Source organism: Labrus bergylta, chromosome 5, assembly GCF_963930695.1.
Source record: "Labrus bergylta chromosome 5, fLabBer1.1, whole genome shotgun sequence".
Classification (NCBI taxonomy): domain Eukaryota; kingdom Metazoa; phylum Chordata; class Actinopteri; order Labriformes; family Labridae; genus Labrus; species Labrus bergylta.
The window spans coordinates 989,160-1,006,652 of record NC_089199.1 but is presented as its reverse complement, the minus strand read 5'-3'; the positions used below and the strand labels follow the sequence as shown (position 1 = coordinate 1,006,652).

Below are 17,493 nucleotides of genomic sequence, written 5' to 3'. Positions count from 1 at the left end.
TTTTAAACAGCCACTGTACACTTCCTGTTTAACACTTCATGATTAGAAGAACATGGTTGAGGACACAGATATTGTTTGTTAGCTAGTACAGTTTCTACTGCCCCCATGAGGCCAACCCAACCTTCATTTATATTTATTCTGCTTACAGTATAAATTGGCATATTTGCAAAATAATGTGTTAAAAATAACACCATTACACCCCCCCACCCACATAACCTAAACTGAATGCAGCAAATGACAGTTCTTCAGTTGAATGTTTTCAGTGTTTCATCAAGTCAGTCAAAGGACAGGAGTCTAAACACACGCTGTGCATGCTGCTCTGAACTCTGCATATTGATTACTCACACACTGCTGCATGCACATCACATCCTGCGCTTTAAGACTGCTGCAGCTGCAGCTGCAGTTCCCCACCCCCACCCCCACCCCCCCACCTCCCTCCCACCCACACACACACACACACACACACACACATCATCACACTTTTGCAACCCCCCAGAGGTCAAGCACAACATTTTGGAAAACTGCACCTTGATGAGAGACGATTAAATAATGTAGAAGAAACAATGAGGTAAAGTAGCCTGCAGTGTTATGGCTCATTTCAAAGACATGTCATTCCCTAGATGTAAGAAATCAATATTCAACATGTTCACACAAAAAAGGCTGCAGGCACCAAATGAAATGTATTTATGGCTCACAGAATAATAGTAGTGTCAATGACCAGCAGAGGAAGAAGTGTGATATTCCACTAATAATGACAGCTTCACCTTGTTAGTGTTTAAATGATATAGTGTCTTATATACAATGACTTTTGTCATTGTACTTTGTACAACAAAATCAGTGCATCTCCTAAAAAATAGTACACACACATACATGTAATGAATAAAAAGAAAGATGCAAAAGTAATTAGAGAAAAGGTGCAGTCTTAACCGTTACATGACCTTCTTCAATGTGATGCACATTATGGATTTTCAAATTTCCCCCTAGGGATTAATAAAGTATCTGTATCAAATGTCATTCCATGTTATTGCTCATTGTTCAGTATGTTCTGTTTTTATGATCAAATAGAAGAGACAGAGAGGCAATGAAGCAATGAGGGAGAGAGAGAGAGACTGAGAAAGAGAGATAGATGGAGAGAGAGAGAACGGGGAAATGGGACACACCCCCTGCTCTGCCGCTAGCGCTCCTATCGAGTTATCAGCTGTCACTCGGTTACCCTCCTCACCAGCACTGAACACACTGCAGAGAGGCCCTTCCGGTCACTCTGCATGTGCTTCCCGGACCGACCGCGTGTCTCTGTCCTGTGGCTGTGAAGAAGAAGACTGTCCTGCGTAACGGATTTTCTGCGGGACTGGACTTGTGAAGACTTCCTCCTTTTTTCTCCCTCCTCGGGTCTTCAGAGAGCGACTGAAGGTAAAGAAGCAGCAGCAGCGAGCGGGACGCTGGTGTCTGCTGGGACAGATATCTGTGGCTCAGTGAGGAGATAGTGTGCTGATGGTGATGATTGAACGAAACGGACACTTCAAAATATGTCTCTAAATCAGTTTGATGTCGACATTAATGTATTCATAAAGCTTTTTATTTTGAAATTTCGTTGTTTTACTTTTTTTTATCATATGTTTGTCTGGTGGGTGAATGAAAACAAGGGGCTCATCATGATGATGTCATAGAAAGGATGACCTCACAGTTTTCATCTTGATCTTTATTTATCATTTATAAATGTTTTAATGATCTCCTTGTACACTTGTCCTTACAGCTCCATGACTCTCCACTGTGAGGGCCAATACGCATCCAGGCTCCTGTAGTTTATGATCCTGTCATGATGGTGGGGTCACGGTGGCTTTCCCAGCATGCCTCTGGAGCAGCGTTCAGCAGAGGGAGCCTCATCGTAGTTCTACCTCTGACCTTGTTGGTGGCGTCAGTGCGAGTCGGCGGGCAGCTCATAGGAAGCCCTCTGGACTGCCACAAGACGTGCGTCTGTGCCAGCAACATCGTCAGCTGCTCAAAGATGAACCTGACACACGTTCCCCTCGCCCTCCCTCGATACACTGCCGTCCTCGACCTCAGCTTCAACTCCATCACCAGACTTCACGCCGAGTGGACCCCCATCAAACTCATGAGGCTGGACAGTCTGCTGCTCAGCCACAACGGTCTCGTTTTCCTCTCCTCTGAGGCATTTGTCCACGTGAGCAGGCTGCGTTCCCTAGACCTCTCCTCTAACGGTATACGTCAGCTGGATGAGTACATATTCGAACCGCTGGAGTACCTGGAGGTGCTGCTGCTCTACAACAACCGCATCTCTCAGATTGACCGCACTGCCTTCTCTGGCCTCCTCAACCTGCAGAGGCTCTACCTGAGCCAGAACCAGATCTCACGCTTCCCCATGGAGCTGGTGAAGGAGCGGGGCCGACTGGAAACTCTCAGACTGTTGGACGTGTCCTCCAACCGGATCAAATCCCTCCCCCTCCAGGAGCTCCAGGCTCTGCCAGCCTGGATCAACAACGGCCTGTACTTCCACAACAACCCTCTGCTTTGCAGCTGTGAGCTGTATGACATGTTGGCAAGATGGCACCTGAAGGAGCTCAGCTCTGCCACCGACTACAGGAGCAGCCTCACCTGTCTGCTACCAGGAGCACAGAAAGAGAAACTGGCCGTTCTGGATCTGGACAAAGTCTATTTGAACTGCAGTGAGGTCAGAGTGATGGAGGAAAAAGCATATCTGGAACAGTTCCTGGTTCTGGACTGTGACACCAGACAGAGGGACATGAAGAAGAGCTGGGAGCTACCTGGAAACATCCCAGTGAGCCCAGATCACAAGACAGTCATGGTGCGTTCAGACAGCAGCCTGCAGATTGGGCCCCTGACGGTGGAGGACTCAGGGGTCTACACCTGTTTAGCCACCAGTGACACCTTCAATGAGACACTTTATGTAACTGTGCTGGTGTTTAATTCCACCTCAAGCGGTGGACTGGAGAACTTAAAAACTGCCTACACTACCCTCGTAGCATGTTTGGTGAGTGTGGTGATGGTTCTCATCTACCTCTACCTCACACCCTGCCGCTGCCCCTGTTGTCCAGATCAGGGTCTGGAGAAAACTGACCCCACAGACAGCCTCCATTCTTCTACTGTCAGCATCTCTCAGGCTCACGAGGAGATGGAGCAGCAGGAGAGAGTAAAAGGCGGAGGATTCTCCTACAGACAAGTGCCCTTCCTGCAACCCAAGGACCAGCTAGAGCAGAATGGCCGGTTAAACCCAATAGGTGAGGAAGACGAGGAGTGGCAGGGGGACAGCAGGGAGAGGAGGAGGTCAGACGCAGAGTCTGTCAGCTCCGTGTGCTCAGACACACCTATGGTGGTGTAAAAAAAAACAAGAGGCACAGCCCAAAGAGCAAGTAATGGCTTGGTTCATGTGAAAATTGATGCTTTGAATGTGTGCAATATTCAAAAGTTAGCATCTTCCAAACAAAGTTCAAACTGTTGACTCGTTGTAGCATGAAGTGTTTTCAAAAAAAGATATCAGCAGTGATAAAATCATTCAAATACAAATCAAACAACGTGATAATGCCTAGGCATGAACTCACATTCTCCTGTGATTTTAAATTATTTAATGAATGAATATAGATTAGTTGTCTCACAGGTTTGAATTTATTACTCTGCTAAAAGTTTAAGTCTAAAAGGAAATTAAGGTTATTTTTTGGAACGTGTCAATGCTACATTCTGGCTTGCCCTGCAAGAAACTGCTATGCAAGAAGCTAGAAATATTAGAAATGTCAGGAGTGTTTAAAAAAAGAAAAAGAAATAGCTACCCTAACAGTAATTACTCCACAAACAGCATGAAAACATTTCCTATAGGGCTTCACTCTGAGAACAGTTAAAGAGCATTTTTTATAGCACAGGGGAACATTAGTTCTTAAGATGTTGGACGATGCTGCTCCTGCTTGAAAGATAAATCGATTTTTATGCAGAGCTTGCAAAGCTCATTTAATCATTGCTAGAACATGTAGATTATTTATGCTGTCTTTACAGTCCTGTTTGGTATGTCGGCCTTCACAGGACATGAAACTGTAAGAATTTGAATGCAATTTCAGTGATTTATATTATTTTAGGATGAAGTGGGATTAAATGCTCATGATGAACATCATGTTTGCAGTAGTTTACCTTCTGCTGAAATGCTGCTTTGACACTATACAGGTCAATTTGAAGTCAGGATTCAGGATAATGAGATGATATCAATACATTTTACTTTGACTATAATTCTCTCAAATCAGATTCTGAGGAAGTCTCATTTCTATCAAATCTACTTGTTTCTCCATACCAAGATGATCATGTTTAAAGAATCATTTCAGATAAACCTGACTACATACAGTGTTGTGGCAGTTTTTCACATCACAATGACCACATTAACAATGCAAGCAATACTGAAAACTGATACCTGGTTGTTTGTACTACAACCATCGACCACCATGAGACAGATATCGTCTAAGCCTGTAAGTCTTCTCATTATTCTTCATCCAGTTTCTCCAGTCGTGGAGAATCGTTTTCCTCTAATTGTTGGATAAAACTTCTTACATCATGAATACAACACATCTGCTAAGTATTTCAAGCCTACTATTAACTTATGCCTGTTTATTTTAGTGGGGACACCTGTTTTCAGTGTCATAAGGTAGACTTAATCCTTTTAACTTAATAACTGATCATTACCTTAGGGTCTGCAGAGATAACAATGTTTCTTGTTCAGACCAAATTGTAATCTAATACACAATTTGTCACTGAGTACAAATGATTAAAAAAAATAAAGCTGCTGTATTTTTCAGATTACAATGATAAGTTTGGTGTGAGATACAGATTGTCATCTTGCCTGTTCACCCTGCTATAGCGGACAGGATGCATCACCCAGGGGAAACAACAGGGAGCAGGCATCGTCTATTTGAGTCCTTCTGGGCATTAGTGCCCAACCCAGCTAATCAGAAAATGCCAGCAGGCAGACTCGCAAACAGTCAGAAATAGTAGCTACGACAGGGATAAAACATAAATAAAGAGAAGCAGCTTTCAAACCTATCTTGATAGTTGTTGAATTGCTAAAACACCTTCATCTTGTTGTTTTTATTACAAAAAAAGGAAATAGTCAAATACAAATGATGGTTTAAAAAAAATGACCTTATTTAAGTTGCAAATAGCTGATTTTTAACTCAATTAAAGCAAGCTGCTCATGACACATCACATACTGTGCCAGTGACGGTAACAGATGTAGCAATGTACTGTGAATGTACTTTTATGCTTTCATTTCACATGGTGCTTTATCAAGATTACTTTATCAACACCTTAACTAAATGTCTCTGACAATAATACCTCTGGAAGTGTTATGACATTGTGACAGTCATCTGATTATAATTCATGCAGTTTCATCACTTGATTGAATTGTTTATGTTTTCTTATGCTAATGTCATGTTTATGTCTTTCTGTCCCCTGAGAGTCACCTATAACCAAAGACTGAGTCCCATGATGAGAATCTGCACATTCAGTGCTTACAGACTTATATTGTCCTGTCATATTCTGTTTTTCTGTGGTAACACATTTAAGTTTAATATATGCAATCATGTTGTAAAAGTGACTGTTTGTCAGTGTTTCCTGCATAATCTCTTGTCTTTATTAACCCTGTGGTTCATAAACTACAAAAACATGGCAACAAAGACTTGTCAGGTGTTGTGCATTGAATTTGTTGACCTGAAGTTACAAAACTGAACGGGGGGAAAAAGTTAAAGGAATGGTTTGTGATTTAGGAAATATGTGACTTCAGTGAGGAATTGATTTTCTGAGGGTAAAACAAATTGCTTGTCTTTGTCTTTCATAATCTCAACAAAGGTACAGAAGTTTAAATTGTAAAAATGACATGTTGGTGACAACAACTACTCAAGAAGTCAGATTTTGTTTTATATCATGCTAGCGATGTATAGGCCTACTCCTGTGTAGTCTTAAAGCTAAGCTAACTTTTGGCTGGTGGTTATCCACCTGTTATCTTTCTTTGTGCAAACATTTGTCTCTTTCCCCGAACGTCAAACTTTTATGTACACTCCAGATGTGATAGCACAGATGTGTTGATGATATATGTTTACATCTAAGATCAGACTTTAGTCTGTTGGGTTAGCATGTGTCTCGGCTGACCTCCGCAGAAACTATTTACCAAGGGAGTCCTGTGTGTGCACTCATTTCTCTCCAGTGTTACTGCCTACTTTTCAGTAACACTGAATCTCACTTTTTGAGATGAATACAGCCAGCAAGATCAGTGCCATGTTGGCCTCCGACATCCTGGTGTTTTTCATCAAATGTATGTCTCATATTTCTCTTTCAATGTGTTATCTTGATATTGTGTAGATAAGCAAGAAGAGTCAGGATGAGTGGAGCATGCCATATCACATCTCTAGTGACAAGTGACAGTGGATCAAACTTGAGTTGATTTTTATGAAGAGGTTGGTCTGACAGATGCTGCAGTGTGATCCCTCTCCTGCTGCCTCGCTGCAGGATGAATCATTGAAGAGGTCTGCAGGGACGCCCATGCTCCCTGTTCAGTCTCATGTTACCGTGTTTACCCTGTCTGTATGCAACAGCAGCTAGGTGTGAGCAACCATTAAAAAAAAGGCAATACAGGACTGATTTCAGAGTTGTTTCATTATTAAGATGTTGAATGGAAACTATTGATCTGACAGCAGGCGTGAGAGGGTTAATGATAGCTGTGTGTCGATGCATGTGTTAAAGTGGGAAAGAGCTGAATGACGCACCCCCCTCTGGTTATTAAATCACAGGTTATAATTAGAACAAATAGAGCAGCCCAAAGAAAATCTCAGATCACTGTACATCTCTCTCTCTCTCTCTCTCTCTCTCTCTCACACACACACACACACACACACACACACACACACACACACACACACACACACACACACACACACACACACACACACACACACACACACACACACGGCGTGAATGTAAGCCAGCGCCTGTTCACAATGAATGACTGGCAGGCAGTTGCATCTGTGTTTTGGAGGCTGAATTCTCAGTAAGATGACTCATCCTGTCCTCAGGCCCCTCCCAGGAGAATCACGTGAATGCCGAAGTGGCAGACTGTGCAGCTCAGTTGTGTGCTCTGCCATCTGCTGGCCACAAAACACATTTAAACCTGAGAAAAATAGTAGAGCATTTCAAATTCTCCTTATGAATGGGATAATTGACCAACCATATGCCCACTTTAAGGTATGAGAGGTGATGTTTTTATTTGTCAAAAGTAAAGTTAATAACTTCCTCTCTTAAGGTGTGAGGAACTGAGCGTATCTCATTGTAAACAGACCCAGCTGTTGCTGCTGATGCAGAGCGCTCAGCATCCAGGAGTACACCTTGTTCTGCACCCAGCAGCAGAGTGAAAAAAAAAGTTTGGCTTAATAACCTCAGACAGCATGTTTACTACTTCTCCTGAACTTATTGAAGAGTTTTCCTTCTGCTCTCTAATTAAAGAGTTTATACTGTGTGTTGTTTCTGTGGTTAAGATTATAATGCTGATTTAAACACTGAAAATAACACACTCAAACATAACATAACATAACTGTAGGATGATTCTGGAGACTGGGGGTATGTGGGTCGATTGTGTTACATTATACAGTGATTTTATGTTATATAGCCTAGTAGCAATGCATTGATAAATGTGGTGTTGACAAGATAATATAAACATTGGAGTTTCTTTTCTAAGCATTGAGATTGGTAGCAGTTGGCTTTACATTTGTTCAGGTGTGCATATCCCTGAAGCTGGTCTCTGTGTAATTGTTCTTAGTATAATACGATTTTATGATTTTCTTGTGTGTTTAATGTACTTGAGCTCTCTTATCATAACATATAAAGTAATTAACTGTTCTCGTCATTCATTTCCCAAAATAACAATTGCTTTGTCAGGTGGTGGATCAGTGTTTATGCTCATTGTACAGAACGTGCTATGACCTTTCCTTCAACTAGAGAACTGAAATCAATTCTGTCACGGCCCGCTTTGAAATACTAAATTACTCCGGGGCCCGTTATAAAAAATGTTTTTTGACAACATCTATAACTTTCAGTAAAGGGAAAAATTATTGGACATGACAAAATGATATTATGACAAGATAGACACAAAGGTATACTAAACATTATGTCTATGACTAGTCATGACACGCCTTACTAATCACTTAAAGGGTTGACTCATGGTAAATCATCATTATTGTGATATTTCTTATATTTTTAAAATTGGTTGAAGGGCTTTTCGCGGACCACCTGCAGTACCCACACGGCCCACCAGGGAGCTCTGCGGCCCACACTGTGGGAACCACTGCTCTAACTGATAGAATTAGCCATCAGGTCTGGGCTTTTAAAAAATTTTTACAACTTCGTTGATGGATTTATTTTTAAGTCGCCCTGCGTTATAGTTTTTAGTTGTGTTTAATGTAGGGATCATCTGAAACAATTAAAGAATAATTCATAAACATAAATATGAATGTTCTGTAAAGGAAATATTGCTCTAAATGTACAGGTAAATCTTTAATGATTTCATTATTTTTTAACATTGATAAAGTCATTTAGTAGTTATTAGAAAGTGGTACACTATAGTGTCTGTGAAACATAAATGTAAGTTTACTTTGTTTTATATATCAAACTAACTTAGGACAGAAACCAGAATACAAACAAAACCTGATCTGATAAAAGTTCTAGCCACTTTTTCTTCAGACCCGTTCTGTAAATAACAAAATATTATATATATATAATATAATAGTATAATAAAGTTGACATATGAGGTTCATACACACTCTAAGTATAAGGAGTAAAAGAAGACATGTAATTTACTATCAGATAGAGTTATTTGGTGTGAGGGAATGTCTGGCTCTGTGTTTCAGTTTTGGGTGAATGAATATATAAAGGTTCTGTTTATGTCAACTACGAGTTCACAAGTGCACGCTGTCTGTGATCTCGTCACACACACACCAAAAACAAATCATCAATTCCATGCTGTTGCTCCCAAAACACGTGTGTTTGTTTTGCAGGTGTTTCAAAGAGGTGAGGGTGATCTTTGCCAGTCTGGTTTCTGATTGAGTTGTTTCTCTTTCTCTAATGTGTGCACTTAAAAAAAGGAAAATGATCAGAAAAAATGATCATATTAAGGAGAATTCAAAGGTCTCTTTGTACAAAAAGATTTGTCATTTAAAAAATCTAACCCAAGATAAATGTCTTTGCTTTGTCCACCCCAAACTGTTTTCAGACTGGTAATTTAACCTGCCATTCACTGCACGTCATCATCATTCACCTCACTATGTATGTTCTTCTGTATATACCTCCTATTGTTATTTTATTTGCATTTATCTTTCCTATTCTGTTTTGATTTTTGTATTACCTACTTCTCTGTCTTTATGCTGCAATGCCTGAACTTCTCCTCTGGGGATCAATAAAGTATTATCTCATCTTATCTTAGTTGCTTAGTTTTTGACATAAATGCAAGACAAGAGGAATCTCTATCTTACTCTGCCCTCTACAGGACTGAAGGTATAATTACTGCATATCCTGTAATCATGTGATGGGACAGGATGGGTGTCACGGAAAGAAAACACAACATTGATTTCTGTTTCCGAGCTTTATTCAAGCACCAAAAATACAAGTAACACAAATATATTTATGTGTGTGTGTGTGTGTGTACTTACCTAACTTGTAGGCTAAGAGGCTCACAGAGCTTGTTCAGGCTGCAGGTGGATGAGTCTTTTCTGACAGAGGAGTTTTCTTCCATTCTTGGCGTTAAGAGATTCAGCCTGAAATACTGAATATTTGATTACTACCAGCTCATCATCAAACATTTCCAAGAAAGCATAAACTTTCATAAAGAGAACAACATTTTTCTTCCTGTTTTCACTGTTAGATAATCATCACAAGGTTAGCCATTCATTCAAACCACTTCTGTTCAATCTGCTGTAGGAACAGAACCTTTTGAAAATGTGTGCAGAATCTGGTTCATAGCTCCTGATCACAGAGAAACAACCAAATCAAAAATAAAGGAATGCAATGTTTGCAATGTTCCATCTGCTAGAAGTTGAATGCTGGGTTTTGTAACTGTGTATTTTTGTTTGTTTGCATGCATCATTATTGCTGGAGGTCCCATGTCTAACAGGAAACAAATAGGACCAGGCACTTTATTGTTTTGACTTATCTTACCGGAAATAAAAATATTTAGACTACATCTATTCTTCTTAATTTGTGAGCTGAACATATGGCTCAGATAGAGAAACTGGTGTTTAATGGTTTCGCTTACAAACAGGATAAAAACAAAGTCTGAGTTGAAATGAATGGAGGCTCAAGTACAGGTAAAAGTTTAACTGTCTGTGACTTATTTATTATTTTATTTGACTGGATTATTAACAGCATCACGTCAGTTACAAGTGGCAATCCAAGCTCAGAGATCTCTAAGTGTTCCCACACCATTACTTACGTACATTTGGTTGATAATCTTTAGAGTAATTGACTAAAATATTCTCAAATTAGACTTGGAAAGACTTGGCAACATTTATCCAGGAGCTGTATTTTGCTTTTTTTATAGATTAAGATTATAAAAACTAGATTGTTTTAAAAATGAACTGTACATCATGGATCAGTACAAACCAGCTCCATTAAAGCGGTCTACATTTACTAAATAATTGGGACATCCAGAAAAACAGATCAGTATTTTTTTTGCTGAAGTTAATTTTAATTGTTTTCGTAGTTTCTTGTGGTTTGGCTGCTTTACCTAAGATCTGAGTTCTATTTGACTAATATATGTCATTATGTTCAGATTAGTAGAAGTGGCTTTTCTGGGGATTCTAAGAGATAAGTGTCATAACTATAGTTATTTTTCCTGAACGTACTAAGTCTTTGCATTGTTTGCTTCAGTTTTGTTTTCAGTTGAGTCATTAAGAGTTAGTTAATTCCTTTCACTGGCTTTTAAAGGAACTTTGGTGTTTGTCGTCAAACATTTCAATACATACCCATATCAGCAGCACAGGCCTTCTTACACTTCATCTGTGGACCAGCAGGCAAAACAGCTAGGGTGAGACTCAAACCTGTTAAACATCACGGCTCCAGGAAAGCAGGAATCCCAGCCACGGCATTGTGAGGAAACACAGGGCTCAAGGCAAGCTGTTTAGATCCCATTAGTCTGGAGCAGCACGGGCAGGAGATCTTGCAGCAGATTCTGACTTAACCTTAGTCAGATACTATCACTTTTTTTTCAACGGGTGTTTGAATCATACCAACACTTCAGCTAAAGATTAGGAAGGAATTTATCCTCCGCAGTTTTCTTTCAGAATCTGTCTCCACCTCTCCTCGGGCACAAGGTGAGACACACAGAGAGCACAGTTATCTTCTTCAAAACTCCAATGCAAGGACAAAAAGTAAATACACAAATAAACACAACTCCACCTCCAGCTGCTGCGGGCGCTGAAACAACAGTGTGTGCTGCAGGAGCCCGATGGCTAAAGATGAGCGCTGCTGTGGCTCCGCTGAGATGCTCTTTGCTGGTTGTCAGCCACGCCTCTGAAAACACAGGCCAGAGGAGACTGAGGAAAAGCCACATATCTGACGAGACAGTGATTCTAGGTTTGCCTTCAGACGGGGTGAAAAAACGATTAAAGTACGGCTGCATTTCTATGTGTCCTCACGAAGAGGTCATTCAAACAAATGAACAACAGAATGAAATGGAGGCCGACTTCCCTCCATTATCACGCCTCCTCTCCGCTCCTTTCTGCCGAGTCGACTCCTGCTGTCAAAGTGATAAAGCCTTTACAGTTTGATAGACAATTCCAAGAACAGAAAGGTCACAAAAGTTGTCTTCCGAGGCACTTGTGTTTCCCACGAAAGAGTAAATTTATTGAGACAAAATTAAGTGCATGTTGCACTTTGTGTTTTGTTTTTCTGACAGTTTCTACTTCTTAGGCCCTTGAGCACTGATGTTCTCCATTTCTCTCTCCAGACATCCTGAGTATACAGCACAAATCTGTTCTTTTTTTCTCCCCCATTGGAAACACAAAAATCAAATCATGAAAAAGAATGATTAACAGTCCGCTCAGAGGAAGGCGTGTAAGGCCACTGGAGGTTTTCAATCACACAAGTCCAGGTGATAGCATAGCAACATTTTCAACTTACAGACTCCTGATCCGTTATCAGAAATGTACATGGCATACATAACACTCTGAATTTATAGACTCCCATCTTCTTTTCTCATTATCAATAGTTCATGCTTTGTTAGGGTAGTTTCTGTACTTAGTGGATTATAGCATAAGAAAAGTGAAGAATGTTGTCAATTACTTTGCAACCAAATGGAAAAGAATTCAATAAAGTACAAAATAAAAGAGGTGGACACAAAAGCAACCCTGTCTCGCTCATCGCATTCAAAAGTAATGATAGGCAGTAGCTTTGCACAATTTTTTGCAATCAGCTTTGTCAGAGTATGATAACAGTTAGAGCCCAGATCATTTGTCAACTGTCAATCTTCAAGCACACATGCAAGAATTAGATGATCATCACTTCTAAAGTGTGTTTAAGTTTATATTCCTTCTTTTCCATCACTGTAGGAAAAGCTCCCCGAAGGTGCTGATTTATTTTGTACTATCATCTGATTTTTTTAAAGCTCTTATAATTGATTACTGAAGAAGAGAAATCAGTGGCTCTCTAAATGATTCACATAATCATTAGTTGCAACCCCACATAGAACCTTTGAACACTCTGCAGCTCACTAAAACACCTTCTTGTCAGAAATAAACAGATTAAACTCTCTTCTCTCGTCAAATTTAAATGACCTATTAGCTGCAGGGTTGTTGTATTTAACTGTATTATAATGAACAGGAGCTTGCTGCTTGAGTCCACCTCTACATACCACTTCTGGATTCATTTCACCCTGTAATGTCACTTAACCTCCTGGTGTGGATAAGAAAGAAAGCATTGATATTTATGGTTTTGATTATACTATAACACTTTAGGCTCTCGTGTGCATTTTAACAAATACAAGGAAAAACAGTGCTTAAGCCAGATATTACAAGAACTCATACAGCTACTTTTCCCCATTTTTTTTTTTAGGTTGACACAATAGCTGACAAAATCTAAAAGAGCTGTTCTAATACAACTTTGATTTAGGAAGTATTTATAATTGTTACTTTGTCAGCTAAAAAGTAACACAGATGCACATCTGGAATATGATGTATTGGTGAGCAAAAAGATATATTTCCTGAATCAAGATAAAGATTTAATGTACATGAATTTGACTTCATTCTTTCATAGGCAAGCTATACAATAAATTCAGTACTGCAAACCTGCTGATGCTGACTGGTCAAGTCTATGCTGAGAATAGATACAGAAAGGTCAAATACTTGGTTTTGGATCTTAAATTCTCTTTTTGTTATTGGCAGACATTATAAAAAAAAAATACACCAAAAGGACTTGTGTTTCTTTTGAATAAGAAAAGGAAACTTAAAGAATTGATTCACAGAACTGCTCTGAGTTACTTTCAGCAGAGCACCCTTGGGATGATGTAAATTTATCTGATAAGTAAGTCGCAGAAGGCAACATGACACATGTAATAATAATTAACTCCAACAATTTATCAAATGTTTTCACTTCAATTAGACTTTTCTTTTCATAAACTTACAACAGTAAGACATACAAGCTACCATGCAGACCCTGTCATCTGTTTTTACAACTCACAGTTTAACAGTTCATGAATGTGAAAAGAAACATTTTTCTTTGCTCTTTTTCTCTCATTATGCTCCTTTGATAATGACCATCAACATGTAGTCGTCCTCTGATGTGGCAAATGCCTTGGCAGAGGCATCCAAGAACTGCTGTGAGAACTCACATGGTGGAAACGCGTGAAGGACTCCTCCATGATCCTTGTCACGGCCGCCTCCCACAGGGAGGCTGATGATCCCTGCAGCCTCCTTCTGCTTCAGGTAGGACACCAGGTTCTTCAGAGGCCTCTCTGTTGAGATGCTGGAGTCCTGGACCCCTCCTTCATCAGATTTCCCAGGCAGAGCCAGGAGGATGGAGTATCCACTGGAGCCAGCTGCCTTGATGCGACGAGACACCTCATCGAGCTTGGGCTTATCCAAGCGCAGGCGCTGGCTAATCTTTAGCTGCGACACTTGACCCTTCTTAGAGCCCTCCCCCAGCAGGCTGGTCGTCACCGACAAGTCCCCCTCCAACAGGTGCAGTGATGTGGGAAAGCGGCTGTTCTTTAGAAGCAGGACGCCCTGCCAGATCTCACTTTGCTTCTGGCCCCCGGCTGTTGTCTTTGACTGTTGACCAGACTTCGAGCAAGACAGGGAGGAAAGACGTTCTTCACGGTTCTCCTTTTTTGCTGGGCTCTTCGAGGAGTCACTGACTTTGCGTTTTTGCTCCTTCTCAGAGAAGGAGCCGAGCTCTGCTGGGCTAAGTGTTCTTCTTTTCCTTTCTCCAAAGCCAGGGTCCTGGCGCTCTCTGTTGGGGGTGGCTCTGCCAGAGCGAGGTAAACGCTCAGGATCACTACAGCGTCCACCATCTCTGCTGCTCCCTCCAGGGCTGCGCTCTAGTGAGCTGCCATGACGACGGAGGCCAAATTCATTAATGTCAGGTGAATGATCCTGCCGAAAACCATCGTTTAAATGTTTCCTTTTTCGACTTAGATCTCTGCTTTGCAACTCACGCTCTTCCTCTATTGTCCATGTCTCACGGGAATGCCTCTCCAGACGATCTAAAGGATCAAAGCCAGATCCTCGCATCCGGTCATGGACACCAAGGCCAGACCACTCAGCACCAGAGTACAGGTCCCTGTCTCTAAAGCGAGCAGAAAGTGGAGGGGACCTCACTCTCACAGAGTCAGTAAGACGGTGAGCAAAGGGTTCAGGAACTATGTCATAGTGAGGCAGGGGGAGGGGGAGCTGCAGGTATTGCTGCTGCTGGTAGCGGTGCTCGGTGTCCGCAAAGTCCACCCTGAGTCTCCTGTCAGGGCCTCCCAGAGGGAAGCCCCTCATGTGAATACATGCAGCCTGAGCAGCATCCAAACTTTCGTACTGAATGTAAGCCCACACCTCACCTTTCCTGTAGTCTATATTCCTGATGGTCCCAAAGCGGTCAAACTCCTTAGCCAGTGCAGCTAGCGGAACCCAGGGTCCAAGACCTCCCACCCACAGCCTGGTCGTGGGTGTAGGTTTACCATAGCCAATTTTGATTGGGTTGTGGCCCACCACTTTCCCTGCCATGGCTACTTTGGCACGATGAGCCATGTCAAGATTCTCAAACTTGATAAATCCATAGGTGTTGCTCTGGCCTCTCACTGCTCGCTTTATGTCCACCTCTGTTATCACCCCAAACCTGTCGAACGCCCTCCTCAGGTCAGTCTCTGTCACACTGACGTCCAGACTGCCCAGAAACAGAGTCCTGTTTGCCCTCTGGTCGTCCTCAGGGTTCACCAGGTCCTCCTCACGGTAAACAGCACATTCAGGGGTGAACGGGGGTCTATTCCTCGCATCATACATTGAAAAATCTCTGTCTCTTTCCAGGTCTCGTATGTTAGGTGGTGGAGGAGGATGGGGGAGACGGCCCAGAGCCAGCTGCTGTAGCCGGTAGTCTCTGTACCCCAGACCAGTGGGGGACAGCTGTCTCTGGGAATGGAGATGCCTCTGTCCTGAGGGGAAACTGTCTTTTGAAACAGGGGAGCGACTTCTTCGCCTGTTCATGTAAACGGTCTCGATCTTCAGAGGTCGGTCGTAAAGCACCAGCCTGCCGCGGGCGTGTTTGGCCGCCCGGGCGTCCTCCGGCCTCCTGAAGTTCACAAACGCCACCTTCTCGTCGTTTTCTCGACCTATTCTGACACTAACGTCCCCGAATCTCTGAAACTCGTGAAAGAGTCCGTCCTCTATCTCCTCGTCGTTCAGCTTAGAGCCCAGTTCACTTATTTTCAGAGTCTTGTACTCACTCTCGGGGTTTGACGGAGGCCGAGACCTGGGTGTTTCCGCGGAGATGTCAGCGCCGCCATACGGCTTGCTCGGCGGGACACCTCCGTAGCCGTAACCGCTAGCCCGACTGGAGGAATTGTGTCCACCTAAGTCCCTGGCGTCTCTTTTATCATTGTTCAAACTCTTCCTGGATGATGTCCCGCTTTGAGCCGAGCCGTTACCATTGTTACTTCCCACCGCCGGCACTGCTCCGGTCTTCTTGCCGATCGAGTGGCTTCCTCCTCGGTCTCTGCTAACATCTACATCCCGGGGGCGTTTCTTCACCGGTGACCGCTCTTTTCCCTTCATTTCCAGCGGCCTGTCGCCTAAAGACACCAAAACTCTATGAATATACACTTTTTACTACTTAAATTAACCTAAACTAGTTTAACTTCTACGTGGCTTGCCCCTCACTCCGATACGAGCTACATATCCGCCATGTTGGAAAAGATTGCAGTACTGTACCGGAAGTCCCGCCTCTGTGCATGTAGAAGAAATTGATTGGCTGTGTTGGTTTCACTCATGTGAACAGGAAGACTGCTTGCCTATTATAAAGAAGGGTGCGGCTGTCTATTGGGGTCAAAGTGCAGTTCAGACGACAGAAGTTAACTTGTCGGTTAAAGATTATGATTGTCACACAGAGATTTGACAAGTCTTAGGTAGGCCTAGCATTAGGTAACTCTACGTCTTGAACGATGGCTAAATTAAAATTGATCAAAATATTGTAGGCCTGTGTGAGACCTTTTTATGCCTACATGCAGGAAGCATATCTGAGATACAATAAAGTAGCCTAATAAAGTTTTTGTACAAGAAGAAGGCTATCATGTCCTTGAAGTAGGACATTGACATTGTGTTGACTAGGCAGGAAAAAGCACTTTATGGAAAGTTGGGGGCAAAGGGTGGAGTTTCTAACAATCTGTTTGCACATGTGCAGCAGTTGATAGTCTACTAGGAAGTGATAAGCTGTGCAAAGAAATACAAGTGTGTAGTGCTCCATGCAATGTCGCTTGATGATAAAGTGCTTTGGAAATCGAGGTAGATAGGCCTAGATTAATTGATAAAGACTTTATTTACTTTAGTTTTTCAGTTAGTCTTCTTGATCATGTTAAGTTGAAATCTAATCCTTGCAGTGTTTAGGTGTTGGAATAGTTCATATGACATATTTTCATGCTCTTGTTAAGGAGTTGCAAAAAATTCAGAAGAAATGATTTTAGGCTGCTATTTCAGGTCACAATGTGTGTTTTGGTTTCTGTTCCGCTGGTGAATATGGGGTTGTGGAAATATGTTATGATAGCTGTACTAACCTAAGATGTGTTTTTACAACAACAACAACAAAAACAACACAAATACAACAGAGGAAATATTATATGTCTCAAGTGTTCAGCCGTTCTACTTTTGATTCCTGGACAAACATATTATTACCACTAGGGGGCAGAGGGGTTCCTTATACTTCCACATCAAATACACAGGAACAGGAAGTGTAGACTAACAAAAATAATGT

General features: G+C 41.8%; 1 protein-coding gene and 1 pseudogene across 1 annotated transcript; one reads left to right on the top strand and one right to left on the bottom strand.

Moving 5' to 3' along the window:
* Positions 1-1,141: 1,141 nt before the first annotated feature.
* LOC109990139 (amphoterin-induced protein 1) lies at positions 1,142-5,608 on the top strand. The gene is made up of 2 exons (XM_020642144.3): positions 1,142-1,410; positions 1,754-5,608. The coding sequence occupies exon 2, from the start codon at positions 1,817-1,819 to the stop codon at positions 3,356-3,358; it is 1,542 nt and encodes a 513-aa protein (XP_020497800.2). The 5' UTR covers positions 1,142-1,410; positions 1,754-1,816; the 3' UTR covers positions 3,359-5,608.
* Positions 5,609-9,622: 4,014 nt separating this feature from the next.
* On the bottom strand, positions 9,623-17,064 carry LOC109990110 (RNA-binding protein 15 pseudogene; annotated as a pseudogene).
* Between the last annotated feature and the right edge of the window lie 429 nt (positions 17,065-17,493).